This window comes from Larus michahellis, chromosome 3, assembly GCF_964199755.1.
Source record: "Larus michahellis chromosome 3, bLarMic1.1, whole genome shotgun sequence".
NCBI classification, from domain to species: Eukaryota; Metazoa; Chordata; class Aves; order Charadriiformes; family Laridae; genus Larus; species Larus michahellis.
The window spans coordinates 99,015,122-99,030,679 of record NC_133898.1 but is presented as its reverse complement, the minus strand read 5'-3'; the positions used below and the strand labels follow the sequence as shown (position 1 = coordinate 99,030,679).

The 15,558-nt window shown below is 36.4% G+C and overlaps 1 protein-coding gene across 3 annotated transcripts in view; it reads left to right on the top strand.

The window, feature by feature from the left end:
- FAM135A (family with sequence similarity 135 member A) overlaps positions 1 to 13,973 on the top strand; it is an 87,015-nt gene extending 73,042 nt beyond the window's left edge. For 2 of the 3 annotated variants that reach the window (XM_074581442.1, XM_074581443.1), the window contains 4 exons: positions 561 to 712; positions 2,686 to 2,796; positions 11,370 to 11,483; positions 12,228 to 13,973. In XM_074581442.1, the coding sequence (XP_074437543.1) occupies positions 561 to 712; positions 2,686 to 2,796; positions 11,370 to 11,483; positions 12,228 to 12,433 (583 nt within the window). In that variant the 3' untranslated portion in view covers positions 12,434 to 13,973. The remainder of the gene's footprint in view (positions 1 to 560; positions 713 to 2,685; positions 2,797 to 11,369; positions 11,484 to 12,227) is intronic. The other variant, XR_012586325.1, reaches the window with a different exon arrangement.
- Positions 13,974 to 15,558: the final 1,585 nt, after the last annotated feature.

The following is a 15,558-nucleotide window of genomic DNA, read 5'->3' as shown; positions in this document are numbered from 1 at the left end:
CCACCTTAAAATAATCAGATTCAGTTAAGTAATGGTTTTACTTAACTTTATTATTTACTTAATAATGGGAGTAATGGTACTCCCTTACAGGAGTACTTTTGAAATCCTTCTCCACTAGGTTGTTTCAGTAACTCTCACACATTTATCATATTGAGTGCCATCACATGCCAAAGCAGTGATTTATTCAGTCATGCACAGCTCATAAAGTATATTCTGAATACTTGGTGCTAAGGGAAATACACCCAGAAATAATTTTGAGTTTGGGTGGGAGATGCTGGTGGAAGGATAGTATTTTCACTAGCTTTTCAAAAAATGATGTATGAAATAAATCTGGAGGAGCTTGAAACATGTTTGTAACAAGTTTGTGCAGCTTGGGAGATATGGACAAGCTGTGTTTTATGTGTGACCCAAAATACAGGCTTCTGAATGGAAACTTTTATTAATTTTTTTTCCTATGCTCTTTCAGCATTTTATGATACCAGTTTTATTTTTCTCTGTTTAAAAGAAAAAAAAAGATTGCCATCAAATTCTGTTTTATACTGTTTTTTCTTTTTAAACAGCTTTATTGGTCATTCACTGGGTAATTTAATAATCCGTTCAGTGCTCACAAGACCTCGATTTAAATATTACCTCAACAAACTTCATACCTTCCTGTCTCTGTCTGGACCACATCTTGGTACCCTCTACAACAGCAGTGCTCTTGTTAATACAGGTAAAAGTTTTATTTTCAGTAGTATAAATTTAGGGGAAATTTTGTCTTTGAAATGCACTTAGCTGTTGTTTCATGTGGGGTGCACATTTCTGCATTACTTTGATGATGAGAAAGTGCACATTTCTGTTTCATAAGAAGAGAGAAGGGCTATAAAAATAAGGATGTGCAAGAGATGGTTGACGTAGGCGTTCTCCTGTATGTTTGATTCAGGTTTTCTGTTACATCGTACAGAAACTCCAGTTTTAGTCTGTTGAGCTCAGTTTATTATAAACTGAAATTTAATATACTTAATCTGTAAAACAAGTGGGTAAGATGCATTAAAATAGTTCTGAACTACTAGTGGTGTCTTTTCTCTCTCAAAAATGTCTTACAGTAAACCTTACAACCTGCAGTGTGTTTCTGCAGCTGTGTTTGTACCTTTGAATGTCTGTTTTTCTAAAGATTAAATGTAGCTCTAGAAGAGCTTGTAGCAACTGCTGACTTTTGAAATAAATGTTAGAAAATATTTTCAGGTAGCATCAAATTTTTAAATGAAAACTTGTTTCTGAGGTTACCACCTACCTTGGAGAGCCCAAACCCAAAATGAGTAATATTTCTTTTCACTAAATATAAACATGCTCATTAAGCTCTTTAAAAACAATAAATAAATCATGAATTACTTTGTTTAGTGCCAGTTTATTTCTTGTTTGGTTTATTATTTATTTCATACAAAAATGAGGAGGAAAAACTTCTCTTTTTTTAGCTTAAGAGAAGTGAATAGGAATTGCTGGTGAACCAGAGTTACTGTTGGAGTTCATAGAAGCAGAGAGAACATGAGAGCTCTTTGAATTTGGTTGAAATGGTACCGTTTACAGCCCTCAATATACCACCAGCGAGGTTTGCTTCAGGATAAAGATGTCTACAGTATAATTCACTATGGGCACCTACTGGGCCATTAACCTAGTATAGCTGTGGACAGTTTCGTTCAAGTATTTTAATCTATAACTGAATCTCGCCCAAATCACCCAAAAGCGTTAGCATTACTTTGCTTTTAGAAATTGTAGTTTTCCAGGACACACAGAGGCAGGGCTGTTTGCTTGTTTATATAATCACAGCACATGGCTTTTAGTTAACTAAGGTTCAAGTTATCAAAGTATAATCCAGAATATATGCATTGAAAAAAATAAGGATTTTGGGAGTATTTAATCTCTTTCAATGCGCTAAATGTCCGTTTCTTTTAATCTTCCTCTACATTTCAAATTCCTTAAGATTTTGGAAAATAACAAGATAGTAATAAGTTAACGGGTATTGAAGCCTAAATTGCTATATTGTATGTATACATTAATGACCTTCAATAAATTCCTTCCGTAGAAGACAACTATTTCCTTGGGGGTTGAATCAACACATTCTTGAGGCTGTAGGGGTTTAGTTGCTTGCTTTTCTTTTGCTTGGCAAGGGAGAGAGGATTTTCTGAAAGGCCAGTAAGCCAGCTGGCTTTGCTCACTGACTAACAAAGAGAGTACAGCATCATAGAAAACACAATACTATGATTTTCTTCCCAGAAAATTCTGCTTCCTTTGTTCAAGTTATATTGGTGGGTCCGTGAAGTTATGTTTAGAAATCTGAGAAGTAACACTTGTTGTCTATGCTACATGTTTCAACATCAAAATGTTCTAATATTTTGTAAATTATTGAAATAGAGATTGTATTTTGCCTTATGGTTACCTTATTAATGTATTTTCACTTTTTGTAAGTATAGTTATTTTTTCTAGAAAGGCATGTACATTAGTGGAAATAACGTTCTTCGTGCTTTATTATATATAGAAAGGAAAGAATAATGAACAAAAATTGTAAATGTTTCTGGGCTTGACAGTGCTGACATGAAAAATAACATCTGAGGAGCTAAATATATGGACTTTACATACTTTTACTTATGTTTAATTAGTTTTCATGTTTATTGTGGATCTATACTCATGTTGTACCTGACAATGCAGGGCTGTGGTTTATGCAGAAGTGGAAGAAGTCTGGTTCTTTATTGCAATTGACGTGTCGAGACCATTCAGATCCACGACAAACATTCTTATACAAACTTAGTAAAAAAGCAGGTAAGCTTTGTTAATACTTACTATCTTTTAAAGGCCACTGTACATAAATGTGAATAGGAAACCTAGAAAAAAAACTTCTAACAAGCTCCTCTTCCAGTTTGTGTAAGAGTTACTTTGGCTTTAGTCCCATATTCTTCAAGTAAAAGAAACAATAAACCATTTTTGTTGCAGAGGTGGACCATTGGTTTGATACTTTCCTTTCTAACTAACGAGCAGAAGTTCTGAGGGCAGCCACTATGCTGGGGTGTGTGTATATATATATATCTATCTATGTGTCTGTGTGTGTGTATATATATCTCTCAGCTTCTTCTTGAGCCACTGAAGCTAGTGATTTCAGTGTGATAAGTACATATATACTCTTTTAGGATTACCTGATTCTGTATCTGTTTTTCTTATCTATTCTATAAATGCAAAATTCTGCTTTAAAGTTTTTGCTAACCTGTCTTTCATTTCCTCATTAAGATGGTCACGGAAAACAAAAACTCATTTTGATAAAGAAAGGTGAAGTTGTACTTAGCATAATAGATAAAAAACAAATTAAATTATTCATACTATATCATTCGTACAGTTTTCTCTGCTTTGAATATTCAGCTGTTGGCTGAGAGCCAGTTTTGGCAGTGAAGAATGTGCTAGTTGGGGGTTAGCTTGTATTAAGCATTATAAAGTTATTGAGGACTCATCGGACAGGTATTTCTAAATGTGTGTCAGGCGAGCAATTGTGGTGCCAGAGATGCTCATGGTGTTTTGTGAAAAATCTCGGCACATTTCTCCATCAAAATATTTGTAGGGTTTCACAGCTGAAATATTGTGGGGAGCAAAGCAGTACAGAGATTTGGGCAGGAAAAGACCGACCTGGGCACGCTACTGGCTCATATTCAGCAAATAATTGATGTTAGTCATTGATTGATGATGTTAGTATTCTTCAATGAAAAGGAAACGTGTTCACCTAAACACAGAGATCTGTGATTTAGAATGCGTTCATTTGCATGTTCTTTTAGAAGTATATCTGCAGAAGAGTTTTGTTTGCAGAATTTCCTCAGATCTAGTGTTGGAGATAAAGTCAGCTCTCATTTACCAAGTGAACTCTGGGAACATTTCAGTTTCATTTTCAAGTAATTGTCAAGGCAGAATGACAGATAACTTATTTTAACAATTCTCTTTATCTGTTTCTGGCTTATAAATAGGAATTGATTCTTAAAACTGTAAATGCTGTTTCAAATGATTGATTCAATAAATTACAGTAAATGACAAGTGATGATGATTAATTGTCTGCTATTCTGAGTCTGTTTTTCTATAGCACTGTATGTGGTTTGTCTATCAACTAGTTTTTCTTTCATGCACTTAATGGAGTGTTACAGTTGTAGAATATTTTTTAAGAGTCAAATACAACTCTCTGATTGCCCAGTTATCAAGTTTGTTAAAGCAGAAAGAGTGGCCTTAAAAAGTTAACTTGTTAAAGCAACCTTAAAAAGTTAACTTGTTAAAGCAACCTGAAAAAGCCCACTATATATATATTACCTTCAAGTTTAAAAATTACGAGAACAAAATCATTTTTCAGGCTGTGTAATAGGTTATCTTATGAAAACAAATCTTTATTTCAGAGAATAGTAGCAGGTAGTGGGAAGAAATTGAGGCTTAAATATTTGCCATTTCTGATTGGATTGTTGTTGAAAAAAAAAATCTGGATGTTTTCTTTCTGGGCTTGATATTCAAAATTCTAGTAAACTGGAGCTACATTCTCTCTTACAATTATCGTCATTGCTAACTGCTGGTAAGGAGTGAAATCTGACCTTACTTGCTTATAAGGAACAAAAGGTAAGAGGACTGAGTATTTATTCCAAATGAAGAGAGTTAAAGTTTATGGTGATTCTTGAATTTTAAGTTACTTTAAGTACTGGTCACTTTATGCTGGCAGTAGAGGTATTTGTACTGCCTTGAACCCAGTAGAAAACTTAGTTTTCTGATGTTGCTTCTTCAGAATGATAATGCTTAGAATTATATTCTTAGACAATAATCTCCTTGAAGTCTGCTTGTCATGTCTTCAGCAGCCACAATCTGTCTGGTAATTTCTGGGGGTCTTGGAAATGATTATTAATTTCATACCGTGACAAGAAATTGCAACAGGTTGGCAGCTATGATGTCATGGGTTCAATACAAACACAATTGTAGTTACACAGATGAAAAAGTATATAAAAATTTCTCTTACGTGTAAATAGTGTTTCATGTTGTAGTATTGTGGATTCAACAAAAAATAGGAGTTTAATTTTTTGAAATGTACTTGATAAGATTTTCAGACACAAAAATAAAAAATATATAGTCCTCTATTTTCTAATTGCTTGGCTTTTAGACATTAGTATGTATATCCACTTAACGGAAATAAGTACTTTTTGTAACTGAACAGTTGACATTTGCCATAGGACTTACAAAGGGGTAATTATGCAGACCTGTCTGTAAAGGGATAACTGGGAACGAGTTAAGTATTATTTGAAACGGGTGCGTTGTGCAGCATAGCACCATGTAGGGATTCAGTGACAAGTTCCAGAATTCGCACAGCTCCGGATTTCTGTTTCCACTTAATCTATTGGTTATGCTTCAATATTTTCTACAAGTGATAACTGCACCTTCGTGTTTACTTTCTAACATCAAATGTAAAAATCAGCTAGCTTATGAAATACCAACTGATTTTTTGGCACATTACCAAAATATTAATAATCAGAAGTTTTTAAGAGCTTAAGGAAGGACATGCATTTCATCAGTGTATTCAAATTGATTGCACTTGGAGCACATTGTAATTTTTGTCTGCAGAAGCAGAAAGGCAGTAGCTTCAGTGAAACTGAAGACGCAGCTTCAGGGGTAACTTGAGAACTGTCCCAAGCACTTCTCCCGGCTTCTCTAATTCACTTTGATTTGTGCAAAGTAAACAAGAGAAGCTCTTCTTCTTTTTTTTTTTCCCCACCCTCTTCCATTAGAGTATTTTGTTTCTTACCTTATTTACATTTTATACTCAGATAGTAACATTTTCATTAAAATGAACATATTCCAGGGACTCCAGGAAAATAAACTGTAAATTCTTGATTTATAGCCATTGCCACCCAACAAATCTTCACTTTCTTGTTCATGGTGCTTCAGATGGTTGGTTTTGATGGGTTCAGAGACCCTGCCTTATATGTTAAGAAATTAACAGTGAGAGAGAACAGTTTAATTTATATGTAGGCTGGTTTTGATGTTCTGATCGTCTAAGTAAAATGTCAGTGACATGTAACATTTGGTTTTAGTTTGGTTTCAGACACGACTTTTGTGTGTGAATACCTTGTTTAGAATGCCAATACACTGGTTGGTACAAGTATTAAAAAAAAAAAGGGTCCAGTTCCATCGGTTGGTCTTTGTCTGCAGAAACTTGAGCCTGTCAGTCACCTGAAACGACATTAACTGAAGACTCTGGAGGTAGATCCCAATTTGATATCAATTGCAATTTATCATTTGCAATTAAGGACTTGGCAAATAGACTGACTGCAAAACTTTGGACAGAACTCGTTCTCCTGTAATGAATGATGATATGTGCTGAGACTGGCTTCCATAAAGCAAGCCTCAAAATCCTGTTTTCCGTCCCAGTTGTGAATTGTTTGCTCACTGGCGGGAGCGCTTCCTGACACAAACTTTGGGCCTGCAAGTTTTTGTACCTCAGCTTTAGTTCTGACCCTTTTTTAAGTCCCGTTTCTCAGCCGTAGACTATGCCCACATTAGCACTCAGGAATGCATTCAGAAGCAAATCTCCTCATGATCCCTGTTTACTTCAGAACACAATGAATGAGCTTTAGCAGCCCATGCACGTTGCATCCACAGGACCAGACTAGAGCTAGTCCGACGTAAACTCTCCTGAAAATGAGCACTATGATGGATGAGGGATTCTTAATACCAAGGGGCTTGCTCTACAGTTCTGTTCCTCTTATGCCACAGGGTACAAAACATGCCTGTGCAGCCATAGTCTCTTCCAGGATGTTTTTGTACTTAACGTACATAGGCTTAGATTCGTATGTCGTAGTACTTCCACAGGTCTTGATTAGCAGAATTCTGACGCGCTTGTTTATTACCTTATCTCCCTCCTTTAAAAATTTGCGTTTTGCTAATCTCTGAAAGGAGGAAAAGATGTTTGGTTTGTTTTTCATTTACATCCGCGTTAACAACAGATTAGCAGTGAATAAGCGTGGTTGACTTGTTTTCTTCTTTGAGATGTCTGTTACGTACAGGATATGAGTGTAGCTTATGTGGTGCTGTTTGTCTTTGTGGAGGGAAAAAGCTTTTCAGCTCTTGACTTGCGGGACTCTTTATAATTTGTGATGAGGATGAGACTAGAATTGAAACAGTATCCCTGTTGGTAGCATGGCATGGAGACTAATCTAATCGGCTCTGCTAAAACGAAGGACTTCCCAGCCCTCAGTAGCCCTGTTCCAGCAACGCTGGAAGAATCTGGTAGGTTCTATAGCATCTGGAGCCAAGTTCTTTAAAGTAAAATCTTCAAGGCAGGCTTTGAGCTGACATGAAAACTCTTGAGTTGATGTAAATCTAGCTTCTTAATCAGTCTTCTGCAGCTGAAAGTCTGAGCTTCGTTGCATCTCTACCACGGCATCTTAATCTGAGACCTCAGTTGACTCAAGATTCCAGTGCTTGGATTTTGGGGGCACAATTCTAGCTCTGTGTGGGATGTGTTAACTTCACAAAGCAGTGCAGAAGACCAGCTGCAGGAGATGGCTGCCTTCCAGGGCATAGTTTTTGAAGTCCCTGTTTTCAGATTGCATTTTTGGCAAAGATTCCAGATCCCTATTTCCAAACAAGTTTGTAAATGGACAGAAATGTAGAAAATGTTGGGAGTATTGTATCTTGACAAAACTGAGATGTTTCCTTCAAGTCAAAGCAACCAGGTATGACCCTGAGCTACCTGATCTAACATCAAAGTTGGCCCTGCTTTGAGCAAGCGGGTGGGATCAGGTGATCTCCAGAGGTCCCTTCAAACATAAATGACTCTATATGATTAGTATATTCCTGAGGAAAATGGCAGCTTACTTAAGGGAATCAGATTGTTGTACCTTTTTTTTTTTAAGTTCTGTCATAAGTGATTTTGATTTGATTATGCTCAGGAACTCTGTGGTATCCACAGTGAATATTGTCCAGTGCAAATAACTGAAGCCTTGTTTTGAATTAGTTAAAGGGGAGTGATATGGAATTTTGTCATACAACTCTCGGAGAATATCGGCAGCCCATTGTACCAGTGGCTCCATCTCCTGTTCCCTACTTGGATGTTGGCTATAGCTAGAGGACAGACAACATCTGATTCTGGTGCCTGAACATATATAAAAATGTATTCCTCTGTGATTGCAGTTATGAATTACCAGGTCCCTACCAGGAACCTGCTGTTCCAGACATATTTTTCTACTTGACATATTATTTGGAGAACTTGTTCATGAATTTATAGGTATCATTAATTCACTGATGGATGTGAATGGCATGATGGCTAAATGATAGAAATTGTGCTCTCTGTGTATGCTTAAATTCACCTTGACTGAGATGGAAGTTCCGTTAGGTGATAAGGATGATCATAAAAATTTGGAAAGCCCACTAAAGGTTCGTTACTAAGGGAAAGAGCATTCTGTTTTATGGGACCAAGCTTGTTATTTCAACAGTGATCTTTCATTTGGATTGTTCTTTTCCAAGCTATTTCAAATCCTGTTGAAAAATGTAGTCAGTTCTTCCTAGTTAATGACAACCTCAGTGTTTTTTATATTATGCTTCAAAAATGTGTGATCTATTCAGTAGATGGTGTGATGTGATGAGTTCAAATGTATTTTGTTCTCATAGAATTAGGTTAGCATTTTTGCCTAACTACAACAGTCTGGAAGTGCTGGCCTAATTAGATTTTGGGGTTGGTTTGTTAATTCAGCTGCTGAAAATTTTGCAAGAAAAAATTGTTCATTAATTACTTAGAATAATTTTAAGTTTGAGATTTTTTTTTAATACTTAGAGTATGCATGACAGATCTTGTGTTATGTGCGGTGTGGGAAAATAAAGGTGTGCATCATAGGAATTAACTGATCTGTATTGTTGTTCACAATTTATTCCTGAATTTTTAATTTAATTAAAGGCAGAATATGTTTAAAGTCTAGGAAGTGAAAGCACAACATGTAAAGATGACCAGTGGGCCATTTTTTACTGTGGCATAAATAGAAAGTTGCTTCTTTGTCCACAAGTACACTTAATTTAGCCACAGTGTAGCACTGCACACTCCCATATTAGAGAGCATTCTCTGCCTATGTCTTGAGTAGTCCTGTAGCCTGTCCGGAGAGCGGAAAGGATGCTGTGAACACCATGTGGTTCCTTCTCATTGACAAATGATTTGAGTTATCTCATGTAGAGATCCACGGGGTTGCTGGGCTCTGCACATTTATATACACCGTTTTGACTCCTCTCTCATCCATGTAGTCGCATGTGATCTATGTCTATCACATGAACCATGTCAGAATAAACAACTTCAAGATGTAAGACTCGGACTTTTTTCTTCAAAATTGTCACAAAGAGCTGTCCAAAGAAAAGCCACCCAGGAATAGTTAAACAATAAAACTTATGCTTATGAAATACCCTGTATGCCTTCTTTGCTCCAGCTGAAGGGTTCCCTAAAACACTTTTTCGTAAGGAAAGATTCCTGATATTTACCATGCCTAAAATGAAGGGAAGCTCAAGACATTATTTTTGTGAACCAGACTATGAAGCATAAAAATGAGTCACTGTGACCAAAAGGGGATGCCTAATTTAGTAGACTGTGATGTCCTAAGCCTGTTGGTTGGGTTTTTTTTTTGGGGGGGGTGGGTGGTAGGTGGGTGTTTGTATTATGTCGTACGCGAGGATGAAGAGAATCTGTTTGAATGTTGATTGCTGTAGACTGACATTCCTCTAAAGATTCCCCAGGATATCTCTTCCTTCTTCAGGTTGATTAAAAGATCTAGGCAGTCCGCTTCTTTGTACCTTTTACATGAATGCTAATGGGTATTTCTCTAGGGAAAGTGCGTATCAAAAAAACTTAATACAAGATAGATAGACTCCCAAGGAATTTATGAAACTATTACAGATTAGCCTGCAGAGAATTCCCATCCTTGATTTATTCCAAATGTATTCTTTTCAACTCAGTACAAAGTTTTGGAATTGGCATCCGCATCTTTCTGTAGGGTTTGCTGCAGTCACTTCTCATCAGATGTCAAATGAAAGACTCCAGTGATTTAGCTGATCTTTTGAGACAGTGTTGTTTTTCAGTGGGCACAGGCAAAAAAAAAAAGAAGCCCAAACAGATTTCCTATTTGAAGAGGACAGGAACCAGGATCTAGTTTGGATGCATTTTGTATGTGGTTTTATGGATGTACAGAATTATTTTTTTCAATTTTCTGTGAAGTCTGAGAGGATACATTTACTTTTCACATGCTAAAGTTGTTCAGCATTGTTTCTGTAACTGACTTGGTTTGGAGATGTAGTCTTCATCACGTGGAGCATACAAAATACTGAAAATTAGGAAACAACCTCTGAAAACAGGAAAGATTTTTCACTTTGGGCTCCATTGACGGCTTTAGGAACATGTATTAGTAATTAGTGTATATTCAGTCTGAACAAAACAGGGAAACTAGAATCCAGAACTTTGTCCTGGCAGTATAGCTTCTGAAAAGCAGATAGCAAATAATTTATTTTTCTTGCACAATCAGATCTCTCTTTTTTTTTTTTTAATAAAAGTAAAGTTTTATATGTGGAGAAATTTCTTTGCACAGAAAACATTTGTTGCATATTCCAAGAAGAACCTTTGAAGAATTACTTTATTTGCAGTATTTCCATAATTCTCAGAATGGCCTAAGTACATTTTATAAATTAAAAACTAACAGTTACAGCATCTGACCCCATTCTTCTCTGGAAATTAAAAGCGGGGCTAATAGCATCGGTGCAAAACTCATTAGCACCGAAGCAAATAGAGTTGGATCAAATCTACCAATGATAAGATGTAAGCACCTGACACCTAGGAGATTCCCAGAGAGCCGTTCCGGCTGGCTGCTTTTAGGTATAGCTTATCTTTATGTATATCTAAACTGTTTGAACATTTTCGGGTTCTGCCTAACAGTTGCCTTTGTATTTAGCTGTAGATGGCTGCAATATTCAGAAGGGGCTGTTGTAAAGCAAAAGCAACCCATTTCCCTAAAATGCTCCATCATATCTGTTCTAAAGCAGATGGGCAGCACCAGAAATCTGCTGAAGCTTTTTAGAGAAAACATAACAATTGTCTTAAGGACTGTAACTCCATCATTACTGGGGGTTCCTACCTTTGCATCATCTTACTCTTTGAGTGCTTGTCCAAGAAGAAGGAAGTCTGGGTTTAATTATAAAGGTTTAATTATATCTGGGGAGTTGTGTTGGGTGGACCCTGTACCTGTGCTCAAGGTGATCTTGTAATAAATTGGTGCCAAATTTAAGTTGTAAAACATTTAATTATTGTGTGGTAATTGTCAAGGGATTCGTTATAATAGATACCTTTTTCTCTTTTCCTGTAGGTCTTCATTACTTCAAAAACATTGTGTTAGTGGGATCTCTGCAGGATCGTTATGTTCCTTACCACTCCGCTCGCATTGAGATGTGTAAAACAGCTTTAAAGGATAAACAATCAGGTAATAAATATCCTGAAAAATAAACAGACCACTCAGGTTAAGCCTCATAGGTCTCAAATTCATCCCATTTCCTTTTGGATACTTAACTGAGGCACCTCTGTTATGTGTTTCGACGCTCGGGGCTTACTCTGTAGTAACGGAGAGAGAAAATCCATGCGGGAGCTGAATTGCTTTCTGCATCTGTCCTGTTCTATTACATGCAGAAGGAGATGGAACTGAATAAATTTCTATCTTATAGACTTTGCTGAAAGTTAGGTGGGATGAACACAGCCCCTGAGGCATTACTCCATGAATAGGGAGGACAAATAGCTTTGATTTTTGAGGACCTCAAGTTGTAATGTTGGGGACGTGGGCTGTATTTAGTCGAGGCTTAATACTGGCACTGAAAGAAAAGGTAGTTTTCCCATTTTCAGCGATGGTTGTTTGTCGTATTCACCATGACAACATCCCAGCACAACGGCATTCTAGCATTATATATTGATAAATAAATACCTTTTGCATAGTGTAGTAAATCAATAGTGATGAGCACATTCCCACTGTAAATGTACAAATACTAAAATACATAGCTTAAAATTATTTTTCCAAGATTTCTGAGGAAATTAAACTTCCTGTATATTCTTAACAACAGCATAACACGTATCATTACCTGTCTTATTCTGAAATGTATTCATTTTGAGTGCAAGGTTAGAGAATCGTATTTGTTTCCAGTGATTCACACAGTACAACTTTTCTTTTCCTCTACAGGACCAATTTATGCTGAAATGATACAGAACCTGCTTCTGCCAGTTCTTCAAAATAAGGAATGTAATTTGGTTCGTTATAATGTAATTAATGCATTACCCAATACAGCAGATTCTCTCATAGGGAGGGCTGCACACATTGCTGTTCTTGATTCAGAAATATTTTTAGAAAAATTCTTTCTCGTTGCTGCCCTAAAATATTTTCAGTAGAGAAAAGCATTGTAAGAGACTTGGTTATTACCTCATTAACAGATGAATCAAATAATGTGTGGTGTTAAAGTATAGCTGCAGCTGTATTTTAAGAGATATTTATACTTTTTATATGGAAGATAATTTATATCATCCACACTTAGGGCTTTTTAACATCAACTTTACTTTCTAGGTAATGTGGCTGTGCAATATTTTTTTATTTTGTTCTTTTTACTTTTCTATTTCTTAATTTTGGGTACCTAATTATTTGAAGATTAAAGTACAGTGCATACTTTTTGGTTGGTTTATTATCGGCTCTTAGACTACAGAAGTCAATGTTACTTGGCTACATTTTACAGGAGGCTTTAGATGCCAAAATAAATCGGATTTTAAAAATCAAATATGGTCTTACACGTTCAGTTGTCGTATTTTAGCACTGTAGGAAGTTTAACTGGAAACCCAATGAGCTGCTAAAATACTGGATATTTGAAAATGACTATATCTGTGAGTCTCGCAAAGACCATTACCGAGTTGTCTGTTCAGATATCACTACAGCTTAACAGTTTTCTACAAAGTCATTATCATAATTGTTAAATGTGTTATGCCTGTGGGAATATATTTTCTACTGATCTCAAAACCATGTTAGTTTACATAGTCAATTTTATTACTGGAACTTCAGTTTTCAGAAGCAAATGGCAACTAAGGGGTTTTGAATGTTTAATGATAGCTGCCTTCAAATAATTGGGGTTTTGCAAACTGCGTTAAAATTGCTCCTTACTCTGTCAGTTCTTCAGACAAACCTGGACAGTTTTACGTGGACTTCCTTGTATGTACGTAAAATAAGTAAATGTTATAAATTTCTGCAATACTTTTATGAATTTAAGCAATTTTTAAATATTGTTAAAATGTTTTATTGACTACAAAGTATTGTAAATATAAATCAATACATCTTTAAATGGGACAATATTGTAAACTTTACCTGTTTAGTGATACAGATAAAATGTTTTTGATATACAGGAATGTTAAAGGTCTATTGACTTTCTACTGGTGCTGAATAGCATTAAGTTTGGTTTCTCCTTCCTTCCCTTTTCTCTGTTTCAGATAATAATTCACTAAAGGTGGGGGGGAAAGAGTTACATGTGCATTCACTAATTGTAATGATCATTTTTTGAAAACTATAAATTTGTTGTATAATGCATGTTTATTTTTAGCATTGTGTTATTGCATCTGGTGTTAATAAAATGAACAAATGACTCTAATGGAAGCAATTAAAGAAACTGAAATGTTCTGCTAATTACCAAAATTCTGGGGAGGCTTTTTTGTATATAATTAATAATTTTGTATTATTTGAAATGAATATAGCAATAATAGTTTATAATGAAGTGATTTTGCATTTGGTTTGTTAATACACTCTTTGTAATATTATTTTTTTCTCTGTAGTTTACAAGTTTCAGATGACCACCTACAGTTTGGCAATATACACACTTAAAAGAGTGTTTTATTAGAGTTGTATTAGGCAAGTCCTTACGACACAAAGATATTTTAAATACATTCCCACTCTAACAATGCCTACTTTTATTAATATTTTTTTTTTCCATTATGATGGCGCTAGTATGTTGTAAATATTTAAATTAAGTTTGACATCTCAGCTGTCTTTTGTTTAACACTGTTCTAGTAGTTGGCTAGCAGCTAAATTTTTAATATCAGTTTAGGGAGCTAGATCTACAAAATGTTCCTTGATTCACAATGATGAAGTTAAATTACTCTTAGTACATAAGTATTTAGACGTTTCTGTCGCTACTGAAAAATGTGTCTTGCTGCATCTTTCTGGAAACCCGAAAGTGTAAAGCACACTTTTGTGATTAGCAAAGTAGAAATATCCTTGCAGAAATAGCCACGGTTTTTAATTTTTTTTTTTAATAGTAGATCCCGTCCATGTAAGGAGGCTTGAATTTGATTTGTTTTTTGGGGAAAATGTGTGTTGCAGGCAATCCTGTGATATTTGCATGTAAGTTTATCAAGGAACAGGGCAAATGAAGAGAATGTTAACTTTTTCTCTCCTCTAATTTGTATTGCCCAGCGCAGTCCGTATGTAGCCCTCTCAGTCCTGTACGTTTTGTGGGGTTTGTTTAACATCTTGAAGCCTGAAAGGAACGGCAGCTACTTGTGTGCCATAAGACAGTAGTGAGCGGCATGATGACCCCAACCTCTCCTTGAAGCATATGCGGTTGTGCTTACAGACTGCGTGATACACTTGCAGTTGCTGCCTGAAAACACGCAATCTTGGGTGTTTTGGACAACTGCAGTGTGTTGCATGGCATACTCCTACTCCTGTGTATTTCTGCCTTCTGAGTACTAGACAGAAATACGGACTCTTGCATACATAACTGAAAGTCGTCTGATGCAGTAGCAGCTATGAAGTGTTCCATCTCCCCCCTCCTCTGTTTGAATCAGGCCTTCATCTTCCTGCAGTGATAGTGACCTCTCCTTTACGCAGGTATCCTACAGCTGCTTCCAAGAGAATTATGCTGCTTACAGAATGAGAGATAACATTTAAGGTCTTAATGTTCCTTTAGAAAGTTGCTGGTCTCTTTTTCCCTGAAGGCAGTCGGCTGCTACTGGTATTTCACAAAGCTCTCATCGATATTATTAGGAGAGCATTGCATAAAATGAGATAGTGGCTGAACTTTTGTTTCCAAGTTGGGAAAAAGAGCTCTGTGGCAATGGCTTTGCTGCAGAGCCAAGAAATTCGACGCTGATGGAAAACCTTTCTCTGTAACCATGGAAAACCCATCATTCCAAGCCAGTCTTATTTGCCCAGGTGTGTTGTTCAGATAACCAGGCTTCTTGACGTGGTCAGAGAGGAAGCCGGGGCGGGGGGGCAGGGGGTGGTGGTGTTTAGGCAGACTTGGTGTGCTTGCTTGCTGCCTGGGCCAGTGCTGGTTGCGGTACTTGCCAGGTGCCCCTGTGGCCACCTTACCTTCTGGCTCATCTGAGCTGACCTGCTGCAGCGTTTGTGCGGGCTCCAAGTCTTCTGTCCCCTGCTTTTTAGAACAGCAAAGCATATGTGATTATTTGAGATAAATGATTGATAAGCAGAGGGAGGAAAACAAAAAAAAAAAAAAAATTGCACTTCATCACAAAGT